Here is a 17,414-nt window from a genome sequence, read left to right as displayed (position 1 = left end):
TGTCACAGCAGTACAGAGCAATTCACAACACATAAATACACAACAGTGTTTTTTAATGCCCCCACGCCCTTGAATTCTAGAAACACTTTTAATGACGCCCTTTCCTAATTCACCTTAGGCTGGCCCTGCTACCACTACAGCCCAACATAACCAACACTCTGTATGGCAGTGCGGAACAACTGAAGAGAACAGCACACTTTATTCATTGGCACAGTCACAAAAGAGCTCACAGCTCAGCAGCAAAAATCTGGCTAGAAAAGTAGAAGAATTGGTATTGGACATCATAAACATTGCTTTAGAATATCAACTTGGGCCTTTAGGAAAACAAATTGTATGCCCTCACTACCCCCTAAATACATTTATTGGGGTTTGTGTTCTCTAAAAAAACAACAACTCCTATTTGGTTTTAATTTTAATAGTTTATTTGACCCCTTTTGAATGCCCTCTTCCCATACAAAATTTATTTTAGCCTGTGAATTTTAGAACACTTAAAAAAAAAAAAAAGCAACATCCCCGTAAAACACTTTGAAAATCCAACAGGTTTGTAAATAATCCCTCATACACTCTAACAGCTCTATGGATTATACCAGTGATTCCCAACCTATTTCGACCCCGCGGGCCATATTAATTTCCGACACTCGTGTCTCGTGCCACATGACCGAAAATCTACGAAAACGATATGAAATTGACATGATTCAATTTTAACAGAAACGTGTGGATCTAGTACAGGGGTTCTCAACCTGTGGATCGCGACCCCCTTGGGGGTCGATTGACGATTATAAGCCAGGGTTCGCCTAAGACCATCGAAAATAACGATTGTTATTGTCTATTCTTCTATTGCTGTATGTGTGTGTGTGTGTGCGGGGGTCGCGGAAGAGTGGGGGATTGTAAAAAGGGGTCGCCGAGCATAAAAGGTTGAGAACCGCAAATCTAGTATTTACATCAATGAATGGGATAATGGAAGTTATCTTATATAAATCGCTTCGTTTCTCTAATTAAAATGTGAGCAACACTGTAGCCAGTTTTACCAAAGATTAATTTTCTTGTCTCTTTTTGATCATCGATCCTCCAATCTCTAGGTGTAGTTTAACAATCTTTTTACTCGTGGCTCAGACCAAGAATGCAGCCATATTTGGTTGTTTGTTTTTTTTTGCCGTGTGTTATGTATTATTATACGTTGTTGTTTTTTTTTAAACAGCCTTTCTTTTTTTATAAAACAAATATGTTTGCTTATCATCATGTTCCACAAACAGCTAAATTTTAAGATCCGTTCACTTCTCCTGGTAGATTCTAAATTCAGAGTCCACACGTAGTTTCTTCGGCTCTCCCATTTTGTAAACGCACAAATATTAAATGCCATGGTACCAATCCATCAGAGAAAAGTCAAGGCCCTAACTTATGGAAGATACATTTTTCAATGAAATTTTCTACACTTTGTGCTATCGTTCGTTCGGATGAAACCACGTTTCGGGCCCATTCTGGTCAGTAGGCCTTATTTTGGGCATCACTGGATTATAAATTCTAGAAATTATAGGTCTAATCCAGTGATGCCCAGAGTAACGGCCCGCGGGCCAATTCCGGCCCGCGACGTGGTTCCAACCTTAATAAATAAACTAAATGAATACAACGGATGAGACCTATATAATTACGTTTGTAAGTAGGTCAAGTAGTGCTACAGGTTTTAAATAAAACTATTTAAAACGGTTTATTCTCTATTTTTTATCTATTCGATGATGTGGCCCGCGACACGAGTGTCGGAAATTACAATGGCCCGCCGGCCCCAAAAAAGGTTGGGCATCACTGGTTTAGACTACTCTAGACTGTAGAGGAAAAAAAGTTTATCTTTGTTTTGTATTTAAAGCTCAAAATGTAAATGAATAATAATAATAAGGCTTGTCTTCTAGTCCGAAGATTAATGAGAAATGCAGTATTTCCGTGGCAACGCAGACCCAGCTGTGACCTACATATTTTGCCACATTCACGACAAGCAAATTAAAATATACCTTAGTGATTAGGAGGATGCGCGGTGGCTGAGCTGTAAAGCGCTTGACTTCCGTGGTCCCGGGTTCGAATACTGGTGAAGACTGGGATGTTTAATTCTGGGATCTTTCGGGCGCCTCTGAGTCCACCCAGCTCTGATGATTAACTGACATTAGTTGGGAAAAAGTAAAGGCGGTTGGTCGTTGTGTGGGCCACAAGACGCCCTCATAAACCGTTGGCCACATAAACAGATGACCTTTATATCATCTGCCTATAGACCACAAGATCTGAGAGGGGAACTTAAGTGATAAAATGGTAAAAGTAAAAATGAAAGATGTTTCTACAACATAAAGTTGTAACAAATGAGAATGCGGCTAATGTTAATTAAAACGACACTTCCGAAAAAAACAATTCTGATGAAAATACAAAATAAACATTTACGGGAACGTTCGGATATTACGCAATACCAAAATATCATGTAGTTTGACCCCAATAAAGGAGGCATAAAAACCCAGTGCAAAGCCCTCAGCCCCCCTGGATGACAAAGTGGTCATCATCGAACCACGATGGACGAACTATATATATATATAGTATAATATAACAAGAAATTCGAGTTTTACTAAAGATTTTCATAAGTTACATTTTTCATCATTGTAGCTATAGAAATGATCTTCGGGATCTTCGGGCGCCTCTGAGTCCACCCAGCTCTAATGGGTACCTGACATTAGTTAGGGAAAAGTAAAGGCGGTTGGTCGTTGTGCTGGCCACATGACACCCTTGTTAACCGTAGGCCACAGAAACAGATGACCTTTACATCATCTGCCCTATAGACCACAAGGTCTGAAAGGGGAACTTTACTAGCTATAGAAATGATGGAAAATGTATCGACCTTTTTTCGGCGTATTGATGAAGCATTCAGTTTTTTCTCCCAATAGATATAAGATTTAAAAAAAAATGCTGATTATGTCACAATGTAATCAGGTCGACTGCCGAGCGGCGCCCCGGAAGTGTACATATATTATAATACAGACGATACTTCAAAAAAGATGATTACTTCCTACGCGTCATGCTTAACATTGACTTAACATTCAGCCATAAAGCCCTACATCGTGCGACAGTCTAATAACACGTCGGAAAACCCGTGGTGTTGAACAAAAACACGGGGTATATTTTCCACTGATAATTTAAAATTAAAAACAACCTGTGTGATGACTTTCTAATTGTTATTGAACAAGAATCATCTATCAAAGTAAAAACTAATAAATCTCAATAAAATATCAATCTACAGAACTTTATTCTCTAATAAGTTTCTATGGCTGCCTGGTCGTGCGGTTTGCGCGCTGGACTGTCTTATCTTATCTTATATAATACAGACGTTACTTCAAAAAAGAAGATGATTACGTCCTACGCGTCATGCATTTAGTCATGCATATTAACCAATGACTTAAATTCTGCCAAGTCACTGGTTTTCCTGGCTAGCTCAGGCAACCCATTCCATGCTCTAATAGCACTAGGGAAGAAGGAGTATTTGTACAAATTTGTCCTAGCATTTATCGATGGTCCAGGGTTCAAACCCTGCCCACTCCCATCCCCCGTCGTCCTGCGGGAGGTTTGGACTAGGAAGTAATTATCTTCAACTCTGAAGGAACATCCGAAACATGTCAAACATTTTACAAACAAAACATTTTACAAACAAAACATTTTTACAAACAAAACATTTTACAAACAAAACATTTTACAAACAAAACATTTTACAAACAAACATCTCACAGCCTACACAGACAGGCCTAGCAGACGTTCAACTGTCGTTCTGCAGTCCTGACCTCACATTACCCCTCGCTAGGCTGACCCATTGGACTGATAAAGAACAGGGGCATAACCTAAGGATGACACTCATACACCAAGATAAACACAAGCACACTGGTTTATAATATTCGGACCCGCGAAAGTCAAGGGACCTCTGTATCTGTTAAAATTTCTACAGCGTGTTAACAAACATAATATAGGCTTTGATAACACACCAATCCTAAACACGAGAGTTACAATGGCATAATGATCTAAATAATTTGTGTTATTTTATTTTAATTCTGTAACACGAGAGTTACAATGGCATAATGATCTAAATAATTTGTGTTATTTTATTTGAATTTTGTAACACGAGAGTTACAATGGCATAATGATCTAAATAATTTGTGTTATTTTATTTCAATTTTGTAACACGAGAGTTACAATGGCATAATGATCTAAATAATTTGTGTTATTTTATTTCAATTTTGTAACACGAGAGTTACAATGGCATAATGATCTAAATAATTTGTGTTATTTTATTTGAATATTTTTTTGTTACGTTACAAATCTTCAGACCAACCCCCTCCCTTGTAAAAAAGCGTAACAAATATGTGTACCCCATTCACCTTTAGCCGTTGGGCCTACGTAATACCAGCTGCCTGTTCGTGCGGTTTGCGCGCTGGACTGTCGTTCGGACTTATCGATGGTCCCGGGTTCAAACCCTGCCCGCTCCCATCCCCCGTCGTCCTGCGGGAGGTTTGGACTAGGAAGTAATTATCTTCAACTCTGAAGGAACATCCGAAATAAGTAAAACATTTTACAAACATTTTAGAACGTTCCCTTAAGAAAAGTAACTCAGTAACTCAAGACTCCACTGGGATAATTTCCACGGCTACAATTCCTAAATATAGAAGTGGACCAATTTCTGAAACAAATAATGATACATAATGATATATACATATTAAACAATAATGAACAGCATCGACAGGGACCAAGTTCTTAAATGAAAGTAGTGAGTTAAATGCGACGAAAATAAGGCACTGCGCCGACCGAGGCTCGAACCAGTGACCCCGGAAAAAAAAAATCCCTGCATTGAATATGCAAAGGGAACCAACCGAACTTAAATACCGAGAGGAGCAAGATCACAGTTGCGCCGCATTACAAGTGAAAATCCGTGCACTCAATAGATGTTTTATCGAAATAAACATGGCTGAGATTCCTTATCTCATTCATTCCAGCCCTCGAAAGGCTTAATCCAGCCGGCCTCTTTTGTTTTGTTATAATAACGAACAATAACGATTGCATTTAAATATTATCTTATCTTATATAATACAGACGTTACTTCAAAAAAAGAAGATAATTACGTCCTACGCGTCATGCATTTAGTCATGCATATTAACCAATGACTTAAATTCTGCCAAGTCACTGGTTTTCCTGGCTAGCTCAGGCAACCCATTCCATGCTCTAATAGCACTAGGGAAGAAGGAGTATTTGTACAAATTTGTCCTAGCATATGGGACGAGGAATGGGAATTTCAATATTAATAGTTCACTGGTTGTATCTGCTGATCCGAAATTTGCAACACGGTACATTAAATGCCGTTTAAACACGTGAGTGTCGAGTTTGTGTTTTTGTTCCCATTATTACAAAGCTTATAGCAACTTATTCTGTCTGGTAAAAAATGTGTAAACGTTATTTCTCCGACACCCAAAATCGAATGAAGCTGAAATTTCGCACAATTATTTCTTTAACCTGACATCAAAAGAATCAATTTAAAAAAAAAATATTAGCTAATTACCTGTTAGAAATTAATAATTTTGTTAGGTGTCCCGAGCAAGGGAAAGAAATTGTACTTGGCTGAAGTGGTGGTATTGACTGAATAACTGTCCTTTATATGTTCTAATAATAATAATAATACTAATCTTTATTATCCGTAAGGAAATTTGTCTTACAATTTGTGCATTACACCAAACAAAAAACATTATAACTATAAGAAACCAAAGTGTACATTCACATCAGACTCACTCATAATTTACATGTGACAAAGTTTATACCAGATTGTTCTTATTTAATGATTTGATTGCCAGGGGAACAAAAGAGTGTTTGTGTCTGTTTGTCTTTGCTATCGGTGTCTTGTATCTTATTTGTGATGGTAAAATTACAAAATCCCGACACAAAGGGTGATTCTTTATTTTGAGGATCTTGTTTTATTTTGAGGATCTTGTTTTATTTTGAGGATCTTGTTTTATTTTGAGGATCTTGTTAGCTTTTTTATACTTTAAAGTAAGTTTGTAACAAACAATAGATAACTATACAATCTTCTCTATAGACAGCATTTTTACTTTCATCATGTAGGCCCTTTTTTTTTACACTCATGTTCATTGCGCAGTCTTGTTCGACCCACCCCTATGTGGTTATCCTTCTTAATTGCGGTCCACGTGTTAAATTAACATACGCCTGCCGTTATGGTTAACCCTCTATAGGGCCTTCCTCCACCTATACATTACAGACCCGCCATTCTGTCTAACACTAATATGTTAACTCGAGTATACAGCTGAAAGGGTAAATAAAAAAAGGGGTGGGAATATAGACTACATGACAGACATAAGTGTAAACGTAGGTCAACTTGGCCCCCGGGTACGCTATTCTGCCTGGTCGTGCGGTTTGCGCGCTGGACTGTCGTTCGGATTTATCGACGGTCGAGGGTTCAAACCCCGCCCGCTCCCATCCCCCGTCGTCCTGCGGGAGGTTTGGACTAGGAAGTAAACTATCTTCAACTCTGAAGGAACATCCGAAACATGTAAAACATTTTACAAACAAACAACGTGGCACCCGGGGTGGAAACGTTTGCTTGAGGAAGTAATTAGGCTAAATGAATAGCAAAACAAAACTCCTGTGGGAGAGTCCAAGGGAATGCGAGAGCTGTCCCATTGCACGGTGCGGAGTTGAAAGAGAGCTTCCACGTCCCTGTCGATAATCCACTCGCCGTTCCTCAAGGGACCGTTACACTAATGGCGAGTCCTGCACGGTTAGCTTGGTGCAACATAGGGAAATGGCGGAGGTTCCCGGTGTGCTCAGCCTTCGGTCATACATTATAGTCCATGCGCCGGAGTACCGGATATATCGGAAATAGCAATGTTTTACATAGACTTGGATCTCTTCCAGACAGAACGGTTTTGTTCAAGCAGGCTTACACGCCTAGAGCTCGAAGAGCCTTCGGCTCAACTCTTTTGACTATCACAGACGGCCTACATGGTGAAATTAAAAATGTTGCTTATAGTTCAGTGAGGGTCCATTTAAATTGCTCAGCTAGCAGCTCTAGCTTTTAAGATTGCGCTTTGTTCACCTTTTTTTTTTTACGACTAATTTTTATCACATACTATCCTCATGCTTTAGAAAAAATAACAAAGAGACTCGGAGTAGGCCCAATCTCTAGCAATCATTTTTTTTTTTGGGGGGGGGGGGAAATAATAGCAACAAAAGGTCTAATGTATCAATTCCCTGTATGACTCTTTCATGTACAAATAACTATAGCTTATAGTCGTAACTGGGTCAAACGTAATCACTACACGTTTTTCTATTCAAATCCGATTGGATGTCGTTTATTTACGAAATAAACTATGTTAATGCTCACTTTCGGCTACTTGTTATATATATATATATAGTTCGTCCATCGTGGTTCGATGATGACCACTTTGTCATCCAGGGGGCTGAGGGCTTGTTTTAATGCTAAGGTGAACTGTTAAACAATGATAGCCTTGTAGAGTCGACAGGTCATAAGATGTTGTTTGTACCGAAGCTGAAACAAAAAAAATTGTCATGTTAAGAACTTCGTAATTCATTGATAGCAAATAGATCCCGTGAAGGCTTCCAAAATATTGAGTAACAAATTCTAGTTAATGAGAACTGATCTGAAATGGCGAAGCTGAAGGTGACAAGGAAATCGCGGATTTCTTTCAGGCGCGGGGACTGGGGCGGTTTCCCCACTTGCCACCCCTAGGGCCGCTACTGCCTATACAAGAGCGAAGGTATCAGAGTCAAGTCACTTCACGTTACCTCGCAATTTCACAAGTGCGATTCAAAGTCAGAGTCAAGAACCAGCACAGTACAGATAGAGTTACGTTGTTGCTAATTGTACAGTAGCCAATGAGCTGTGATTCATTGGACATTAAAGGAGTCTGAGTTGTCAAGTTCTTTGAATTGGTTGTGTCGTGTGGTGCAGGTTACAGAGAGCCTGGATAGTGAGAAGCATTACAATGAATGGACTGACAATTATAATGTTTAGGCCTACTTATTTGTGCACAGTAATAAAGCAGTCCCTTAGCCATGAACTTGCTAAGTTACAAATACAATAGATGTCGTTATCCTCTTTCAGTCGTAGAACAACTTATGATTTATCTCTAAAACTCTTTCTCGTGTGGCCATGGAGCCAGGGCCGGTCTTAGACCACTGCAACCTATGCGGCCGCATTGGCCCCGCACTTTCATAGGCCCCGCGCTAATTCTATGTGTGTATTATTAAATCAAACCAGCATAACTTATATTACAGGTTTCCCTGGGGCTCCTGATTTTCCACGGGCTCATGGAAATCTCCTAAAATATAGACAAAATTGTCATATTGGGGTGTCATTCAATTACTTGAGGTCAACAATTCACGAAGATAAATTGAACAATTTGGCAATACTTTCTATTGCTTTTGAGAGTGATCTATGCTGGAAACAAAATTTTTATGACTTCGCTACACGCAAGGCTCGTATAGTTAACTTGATCGAAGTATTGTACTTTGTAAAGAATGAATAAAATGCAAAGATAATTTTTTTTCTAATTCAAAATCTTAGTTTTTACTTATCCCTACCCAGACTCAGCACCTCGCAATCCGTTTCGCATAGGGCCCCGCAATTGTTAGGACCGGCCCTGCGTGGAGCTCAATTTTCTAGAGACATTCTCGTAAACATATAGCGCAGGTTAAAAGGTGCCGTTCTCTTTGAAGGTAGCGGAGCCAGTCATTTTTCGTTTGGCAAGCTTTTCTTCTAGAGCCGATTGTCTAGATTGGTGAAGAGCCGATGCCTCATCCTGGCCATGGATAAAAGCCTTTCCTTGGTCAAGAGGTCCATAATAGGGAACCGGACGTTCTCGGACCTTAAGGACATCTGAATCTAGAGCCGAGTCCTATGTTTTTGTTTTCGCTGTCCATAGCTTTCTTGGTCACCATCTCTCTCTATTGTGATAGGTCTTGCCCTTGTAGTTGTTGATGACTGCCTGACTTCGACAGATTACTCCGGAGATGTCTGGGTTCCTTGCACTGGTGTATTTGATGTAATTAAGTAACAAGACCTACACATGTAGCAAGTAGAAAAAGACCTAGTACAAACCGTTATACAGATGATCAGGGGCGGACTGGCTATATGGGCAATCGGGCAAATGCCCGATGGGCCGGTACCCAAATGGGCCGGTAGGGCCACCGAAGGACCACATGGATGCCACTATAGTAACCTACATATCAAATTGTTCAAGGTTTTATACTATTCTCTTCTAGAAAGGCCACTCTGAACGTAATGTGTAAAAAGAAATCTTTCACAGACTCTACAGTGTAATAGCCTATTTTAATCTAATATTTTCCGAAATAATGCAATAGCCTTCATCCGTTGACAGTGCCACTAGTTGGCTTCATCCTTTTAGGGCCTACATACTAAGCGATTCAAAAGTAACATAAGGTTTTTATTTCTTATATAGATATAGAGGTCACTGTAAGCATGATTTCGAGGGCAGCTAGACTTAGAATTGGAGGCTCATCATATGATATAGAATGTGTGTGCCGAATTGTATAGAAAGGCCCGGGCCGATTTTGACACCCAGTTCGTCCCTGCAGATGATGTTTAATATTGAAAAGGGCCACGGTCGAGTCTCCGTCTGTAATATCGCGTTATCCCTATGAAGTCGTAACACCAACTGACTTTATTTACAAAAATAATCTAGAACCCAAGTAAGTTGCGACACCACTAAATGCCGCGTTCAAAGTATGCCAATTATGGTGCGTCTCTATACAAACTATACTAACTAAGTGTCTCAGACTACATTGTGCGTTCCAGGGTTATGTCCTCTCAATGGTCAGCGCCAATGACCACTGCCTTGAGGTTCCGTTTGATTACATCTACATATTATTGTTTCTTGAGCCAGTCGCGAGTTGTCCATAAAGAATGACCTCTGCATTGCGATTGTCTTACATCCGGTGACATGAACAATCTGGTTTAAAAGTGTATGTTCTTTTAGAGAGTTTTAATCTAGATCTATATGTCTTATAAATAAAGAGTGTTAAAAAAAAGACAGATTTGATCGAGCGACTTTCGGCTTGTAAGAAATTAGCGTTCCGATTGCGAAGCGTTTGTACACCGTGGCGCACTCGCGCGATTTTCACGCCGTATTGTATTTAATATGGTCCAGATGTTTAACAAAACATATTTTATCAGGCCTTTATGGAAAACTCCTTTAGATCTTTCATCTATAATCGAGTTAACACCTAGTTGAACGCTAGACAGAATAGCGGCTCTTGACGTAATAAAACTTTCTCGGAAAGGAATCATCACCAATAAAATGTTCAATCTGTTAACATTGAAAATACTGTTAGAATTCTGGCGGTGATGCGGATAGGGGTACTTGTGTAGTGTGTCAGAAGAGCGGTCAACCGTGACGAGTCGTGACGGTCAACCGCGACATGGCTACGCGAGCGATGCTCTGTCTGGTTCTAGAAGGCCTAATGGACCCTATCAAAAGAGGGAAGGTGTCAGAGTTTCCATGAGCTACGATTCAGTACGGTACGACTGAGTTCAGCAAGATACGGAAACAGAGCCTGCTAGCATCCGTAAGGGCTCAACACATTTTTTCCGAGAAGGAATAGCGAAACTTGTCTTCAATGTTATTGTTGAAGTACACTTTGATTTTAATAAAATGTCTAATTTTAGTTTTTTTTTCGCAGTTATTTTTTATTTTTCAATTTCATTTAGGGCCAACAATATTTGATTTTTTTTTTGGCACATCAGCACATTTTAGGCCATGTCGTGCCCTAATCCCCCAAGGATTATTTTCCCTATCTAGGTCAAGCGTTAAGTTATACAAATGAGGTATTTAAAATTCGGTCCACTAACATCTCAAAATTCATTTCACCTAGTTGTTATGGAGTGCATGTGTGTGTTTCTACGGTGACGGTGGGAAGAGGTTAGCGATTGGTTGTGAATGATGCAACATAAGTGGTATAGTCGTCATTCGGTCTTAGTAAGGACAGACGCATCCAGAACTTGAGACTGAAAGGTTGTGTTATTGTAGTGAGTTAGATTTTGTTATAAAATGTTACAACAATTATATTATATATCGGCCTCCTTACGTCGTAGAACGACTATGGTTCACCTCGAACACTTTTTCATATGGCTGTGGAGCCCTATTTTGCAGAGACACTCCCGTCCACATATATTGCAGGTCAATGTGGCTTTCGCTTTGGTGGTATAAGAGGAGCTGGCCATTTTCCATGCGGCACGCTTTTCTTCAAAATGTTTGTTTTACATGTTTCAATGGTTCCTTTAGAGTTGAAAATAGTTTACTTCCTAGTCCAAACCTCCCGCAGGACGACGGGGGATGGGAGCGAGCAGGGTTTGAACCCGGGACCATCGATAAATCCAAAGGACAGTCAAGCGCACAAAGCGCACGACCAGGCAGCCATCAAGAGCTGAGGTCCATGTTTTCTCGTTGTCCATAGCTTTCTTGGTCACCGTCTCTCTCCAACTAGTGCGGTCTAAGGCTATGTCTTCCCAATGGTCAGTATCAATGTTTACTGATTTTAAATCCCTTTTTTTTCATATCAACCTTATGGAGAACGGGGCGAACAATTTTTCTTCAGCCAGACGCAAGTTGCCCGTACAGAATGATTTTCGGGATGCGATTGTCCTCCATCCGGCGAACATGTCCGAGCCAGCGCAGGCGGCGTTGCCTGAGGACTGTAAAGATGCTGGGAAGGCCCTTTCTCGCGAGGATCTCTGTATTACACAGGGTTTTCTTTCCATGTTATTTTTAAGATCCTACGAAGTCAGCGCAAGTGGAATGACTTTAGTTTCCTCTCTTGTTTTGTGTAGGTTGTCCACGACTCACTGCCGTACAGTAGCGTGCTAAGAACGCATGCCTTGTAGACCTCCATTTTGGTCGCTGTGGTGAGCTTCTGGTTTTCCCAAACTCTTTGTAGGAGTTTTTTTTTTACTGTTATTACTAAAGTCTACTATATTTATTTCATTTTACCACAAGTTGATTTTGTCTATATTATAAATAAAGTTATATTAAGTATTATTCACAAGGAAGTTATTCAAGTTATTTCACGTTGTATTATTTAAGATATAATACGCCTACAGTGGTTCAGTTGTCTACCAGCAGCTTGGTGCTACAAGGTCAGCAACCGGCAACAACACTAGGGTCTTCAACTATTTAAGACCGGCTCTGACGGAGAGGGCAGCTGAGTTCTTATTACAGCAGTACAGAGGGTAAATAGATATAGCCTACATGACAGAACATTTGTAGATATAGTGCCTATATATGGCAGAATATTTGTAAAGTCAAGTGTTGTATCAATTACTTGTTGACAATTGTACAGTACTGGCTGTGATTTATTGGACATAAATTAAGTGATATGTTTTTTTAATAGTCACTGGCATATAAATGTAGATCTAAATATATCTCGACCTCTTAAAAAACAAACAAACAACAAAAGCGATGTTTTGCTTGTCGAAAGTAAATCTAAAAGGCAGGTCTGAATTTTTATCAGCCTTTTGTTGAAAAACTACTATCTACTGTTCTTAGTAAAGTATGAATAAAATGCAAAGAAGAATTTATTATCTAATACAAAATCTTAATTTTCACTTATTTTCCTAATCACAACCTAGAATATGTAGATGGACATGTAGATCTAGTTTCTACATTTACGGCCTAGAAATTTCTTCCGCGAGATAAACAACTGAATTGTTGTTTATTCCAAAACGTTCCAGAATCGGAAAAGTACAATAGTTTTTTTTAGCATTTACTTCAGGCGCATGCGCATTACTAATTAGCATGTCTAGGTCAAGCTAAAAATAGGTAAATATTTCGGGAATATACCAAAAGGTTCGCTTGTTTACTCCAGGCAAGCAACTATTGACTATAAATAATGGTATGCGATATAAACAATCAGATTCAGTGAAAGCGCTTCTAGATGTATATTACAGAGAGTTTTATTGTTCTTCTAAAATATAATAAAATCTTTAGCCTGTAAAAAATCAAGTTAAAAGTAAGTAGATCTAGATTTTTTTAGTCTAGATTAGTCATTATGATATTATTAATGATTATTAGATTATATTTTATAATAGATGATAAATAGATCTATTTCTATAGTCAGTATAAAAGTACTAGATCTATCATCTAGATCTAAATTCTAATACTAATACTATCTGCTGTCTAGTCATACTAACTACGAAGTCATAGTGTCTTAGTGAATTTGGTGATTCTTAAAAAGGTGCCTTTGATGCGAAGTATTACCAGAATATCTCGATCTCGATTTACTTTTTCAAACTTTATTTATTCTAGAACTATGATCAACTATACGAGTCTAAATCTAAAAACTAAATATATATATCAAATTATATCTACGGTAAAATCAAATTATGATATTTGTAATCTGCATTTTTCACCTTAAAATAGTATAGAAATCTGATTATGCGTATCTTTTTACTTTATCAGTGATAACAATTCTTATAAGCATTGATTAACAAGATAAAGTGGAAATACATAAAAAAAAAAAATCATGATTAAAATACATTTTAATAGATCTGTATCTAGATTCTTGAGATAGTGCCATAGGCCTAAACTCTTTAGACAGGTCACTATAGATCTAGTGTTGTTTTTTTTTCTCAATAGATCTAAATTGAAGACTATGACTTCATTATGACAATTTCTTTTTTAAAATTTCTTTTTATGTAGCTTAAAAATTAAAAAAAAAGTATTTCTATATTTAGATTAGATCTACATTTTCTGCATCTACAGCTAATAAAAGCAAGATTTGTGGAAAGATATCTCTTTAAAAAGAAATACAAAACCTATAATTGTACTAATACTATACACTATATATCATGCCTCTAGTACTCTAGTTCTAGTCTATATCATACCATTTTAAACCTTTTTTTTTGTGTTTCCCTAATCCAAGAAATTAATGTTTTTTTTTACCAGACAATGGTTGTAAAAAAAAATAAAAAATTCCGAATTATACCATATAAGTGACTCTTATTGTCATTAGGTTAATAGCTAACACAGATCTGTGAGACTGAAATAATTTTTTTGTTTTATAAATTCTAACTGAAAATAATCTGAACTTTTTGGTACTTATAACTGAAATAGGAATTTAATAAAGGATAATTTAAATATATATAAATGCTTTAGTATTTTATTTTTCAAGTGGCTAAAATTTATATATGTATTAATAACTTATTACTTTGTATAACTTTATATCATAATTTCTAATAAAATTTTCACTTATTAAATTTCAGATGCCGAAAGTGCCATCAGTAGGTATTGATCTTGGGACAACCTACTCCTGTGTTGGTGTGTTTCAACATGGAAAAGTTGAGATCATTGCAAATGATCAAGGCAACAGAACAACACCTAGTTACGTAGCCTTTACTGACACAGAACGTCTTGTTGGAGACGCTGCAAAAAACCAGGCTGCTATGAACCCAAGTAATACAATTTATGATGCCAAAAGACTGATTGGTCGAAAGTTTAGCGACAAGACAGTTCAGAATGATATGAAGCATTGGCCTTTTCAAGTTGTCGAAGTTGATGGCCGACCTAAGATCAAGGCAGAGTACAGAGGAGAACAGAAACTGTTTGCCCCTGAAGAGATCAGCTCAATGGTACTTACAAAGATGAAGGAAACAGCTGAAGCTTATCTCGGCCAGAAAGTCAAAGATGTAGTGATTACTGTTCCTGCATATTTTAATGATTCACAGAGACAAGCAACTAAAGACGCTGGTGCAATAGCTGGTCTAAATGTGCTGAGAATCATCAATGAACCAACAGCTGCTGCCTTGGCATATGGACTGGATAAGGGTCAAAGAGGTGAAAAACATGTTTTGATTTTCGATCTTGGAGGTGGAACTTTTGACGTCAGTATCCTTACAATAGATGAAGGTTCAATGTTTGAAGTGAAAGCTACTGCAGGAGATACTCATTTAGGTGGTGAGGACTTTGATAACAGAATGGTTGCTCACTTTGTGCAAGAGTTTAAGAGAAAGTTCAATAAAGATATGAGCTCTAATCCCAGATCTATTAGACGCCTTCAAACAGCATGTGAACGGGCTAAAAGAACTCTTTCCAGTTCTACTGAAGCTTCCATTGAAATTGACTCGCTGTTTGACGGTATTGATTTCTACACCAAAATTACAAGAGCTAGATTTGAAGAGCTTTGTGGAGATTTGTTTCGATCAACGCTTCAACCTGTAGAAACTGCTCTTCGTGATGCTAAGCTGGATAAAAGCAAAATTGATGAAGTTGTTCTTGTTGGGGGATCAACTCGTATTCCTAAGGTACAGAAACTTTTGACCGAATTCTTCAATGGTAAAGAGTTGAACAAATCCATCAACCCAGACGAAGCTGTAGCTTATGGTGCTGCAATACAAGCTGCTGTACTGACTGGGGATACTAGTGACACCATCAAAGATGTCCTCTTAGTGGATGTTGCACCCTTGTCACTTGGCATTGAGACAGCTGGTGGGGTTATGACTCCACTTGTTAAAAGAGGTACCACAATACCCACCAAGACCTCCCAGACATTCACCACTTACTCTGACAATCAATCAGGTGTTGACATTCAGGTTTATGAAGGGGAACGTGCTATGACCAAGGACAACAACTTGTTGGGTAAGTTTCACTTAACAGGAATTCCGCCAGCTCCTCGTGGTGTGCCTCAAATAGAGGTGACATTTGATATTGATGCTAATGGCATTTTGAATGTTACAGCACAGGACAAAAGCACTGGAAAGTCAAGCAATATTACAATCAAGAATGAAAGAGGCCGACTTAGCCAGGCAGACATTGACAGAATGCTGTCAGAAGCTGAAAAGTACAAGGAGGAGGATCAAAAACAGCAGGAGCGGGTCATGGCTAGAAATCATCTGGAGGGTTATGTGTTTAGTGTGAAACAAGCCGTAGATGCTGCTGGTGAAAAGCTCACCACTTCTGACAAGGAAACAGTTTTGAGTGCATGTGAAACTACATTAAAATGGCTGGAAAGTAACTCTCTTGCAGAAAAGGAGGAATATGAAGATAAGCTAAAAGAAATTCAAAAAATAAGTTCTTCGGTGATGTCGAAATTGCACTCTCAAGGGCATAGTGGCCCCTCACCCAGTGGCCAGCATCATAATGGACCAACTGTTGAAGAAGTAGATTAGAAAATATATGCATTATATCGGTTCAGTTTGGTGAAAATCATGTTGCATCCTTTTTTCGTTTGTCTTGGCTTACAACTTTGATCATTACTCTATGCATTTATAATGTATTGTATTAACTTTTGGGGGGTGTGGTGGCTGAGTGGTAAAGTGCTTGGCTTCTGAACAGAGAGGTCCCGGGTTTATATCTTGGTGAAGACCGGAATTTTAAGGCCACACATGAGTCCACCCAACTCTAATATGTACCTGAATTTAGTTGGGGAAAGTAAAGGTGGTTGGTCGTTGTGCTAGCCACATGAAATCCTGCTCATTATTCATTGACCAAAGAAACAGAGTCATTTACATCATCTACCCCATAGATTGCAAGGTCTTAAAGGGGTGAGTCTATTTGCATATTAACTTTCACAATTAGACTTTCAAGTAATATTGAAAATATTTTTTAAAAATTTATAAAATGAACATTCTTCATTGTTTTACAGTATTACTTAAGTATAAATGCATTGTATTATTGAGAAAACATTTGCACTTTCCACTTTTTAGTTGTTGTTTTTAAGAGTTTCTTGTTAATTTAATATTCTTACAACAAATTGATGAAACAGTTGTATATATATTTCACTTTTTGTTTTTGTAAATGATGAAAATAAACAAGTTGTTTTATTTATTGTTTTTATATTCCGAATTTCTATTTTTATAGTCTGAAAATATTGGTACTAACCCATTTCAAATATTCAACAGTCAATCTAGACGTCTTATTATAAAGAGAAATCTGAAATGGTTTTTTGTAATCTTCTGAAATGGTTCTTGTCCAGTTAACAATTTTTTTGCTAAAAAGGAATTTTAGTATCACATACAAAGACTCATCACAAATGAGATTTCAGTACATGATCACAATGGCAAATGTCAAAAGTACTTCAGAAAAATACCAGGAGAAAAAAAAATAGGCAAAGAAAGTGATAGAGGACAACATCACAGAGTGGAGAGACCTATACTTAATCTCAAAGGACAACATCACAGAGTGGAGAGACCTATACTTAATCTCAAAGGACAACATCACAGAGTGGAGAGACCTATACTTAATCTCAAAAGAAATTTGCTTTTTTTTTTATTTTTTTTTAACAAATACCTAGTCCATTTTTATATCAGTACTTACTACCTAAAAGAAGAGATAATGATTTGAAAATAGTACAAAATTTAATCT

At 38.0% G+C, this 17,414-nt stretch overlaps 1 protein-coding gene across 2 annotated transcripts; it reads left to right on the top strand.

Moving 5' to 3' along the window:
* Positions 1-12,155: 12,155 nt before the first annotated feature.
* LOC106079728 (heat shock protein 70 A1-like) lies at positions 12,156-16,877 on the top strand. Of its 2 annotated transcripts, none has more exons than XM_013240930.2 (2): positions 12,156-12,286; positions 14,318-16,877. In XM_013240930.2, the coding sequence occupies exon 2, from the start codon at positions 14,318-14,320 to the stop codon at positions 16,217-16,219; it is 1,902 nt and encodes a 633-aa protein (XP_013096384.2). In that variant the 5' UTR covers positions 12,156-12,286; the 3' UTR covers positions 16,220-16,877. The 2 variants fall into 2 exon arrangements, with proteins under 2 accessions (XP_013096384.2, XP_013096383.2); XM_013240929.2 differs by lacking the exon at positions 12,156-12,286 and adding an exon at positions 12,899-13,065.
* Positions 16,878-17,414: the final 537 nt, after the last annotated feature.

Source organism: Biomphalaria glabrata, chromosome 18 (assembly GCF_947242115.1).
Source record: "Biomphalaria glabrata chromosome 18, xgBioGlab47.1, whole genome shotgun sequence".
Classification (NCBI taxonomy): domain Eukaryota; kingdom Metazoa; phylum Mollusca; class Gastropoda; family Planorbidae; genus Biomphalaria; species Biomphalaria glabrata.
Note: the sequence above shows the minus strand (reverse complement) of the source record. Positions and strands in the feature narration are given on the sequence as shown.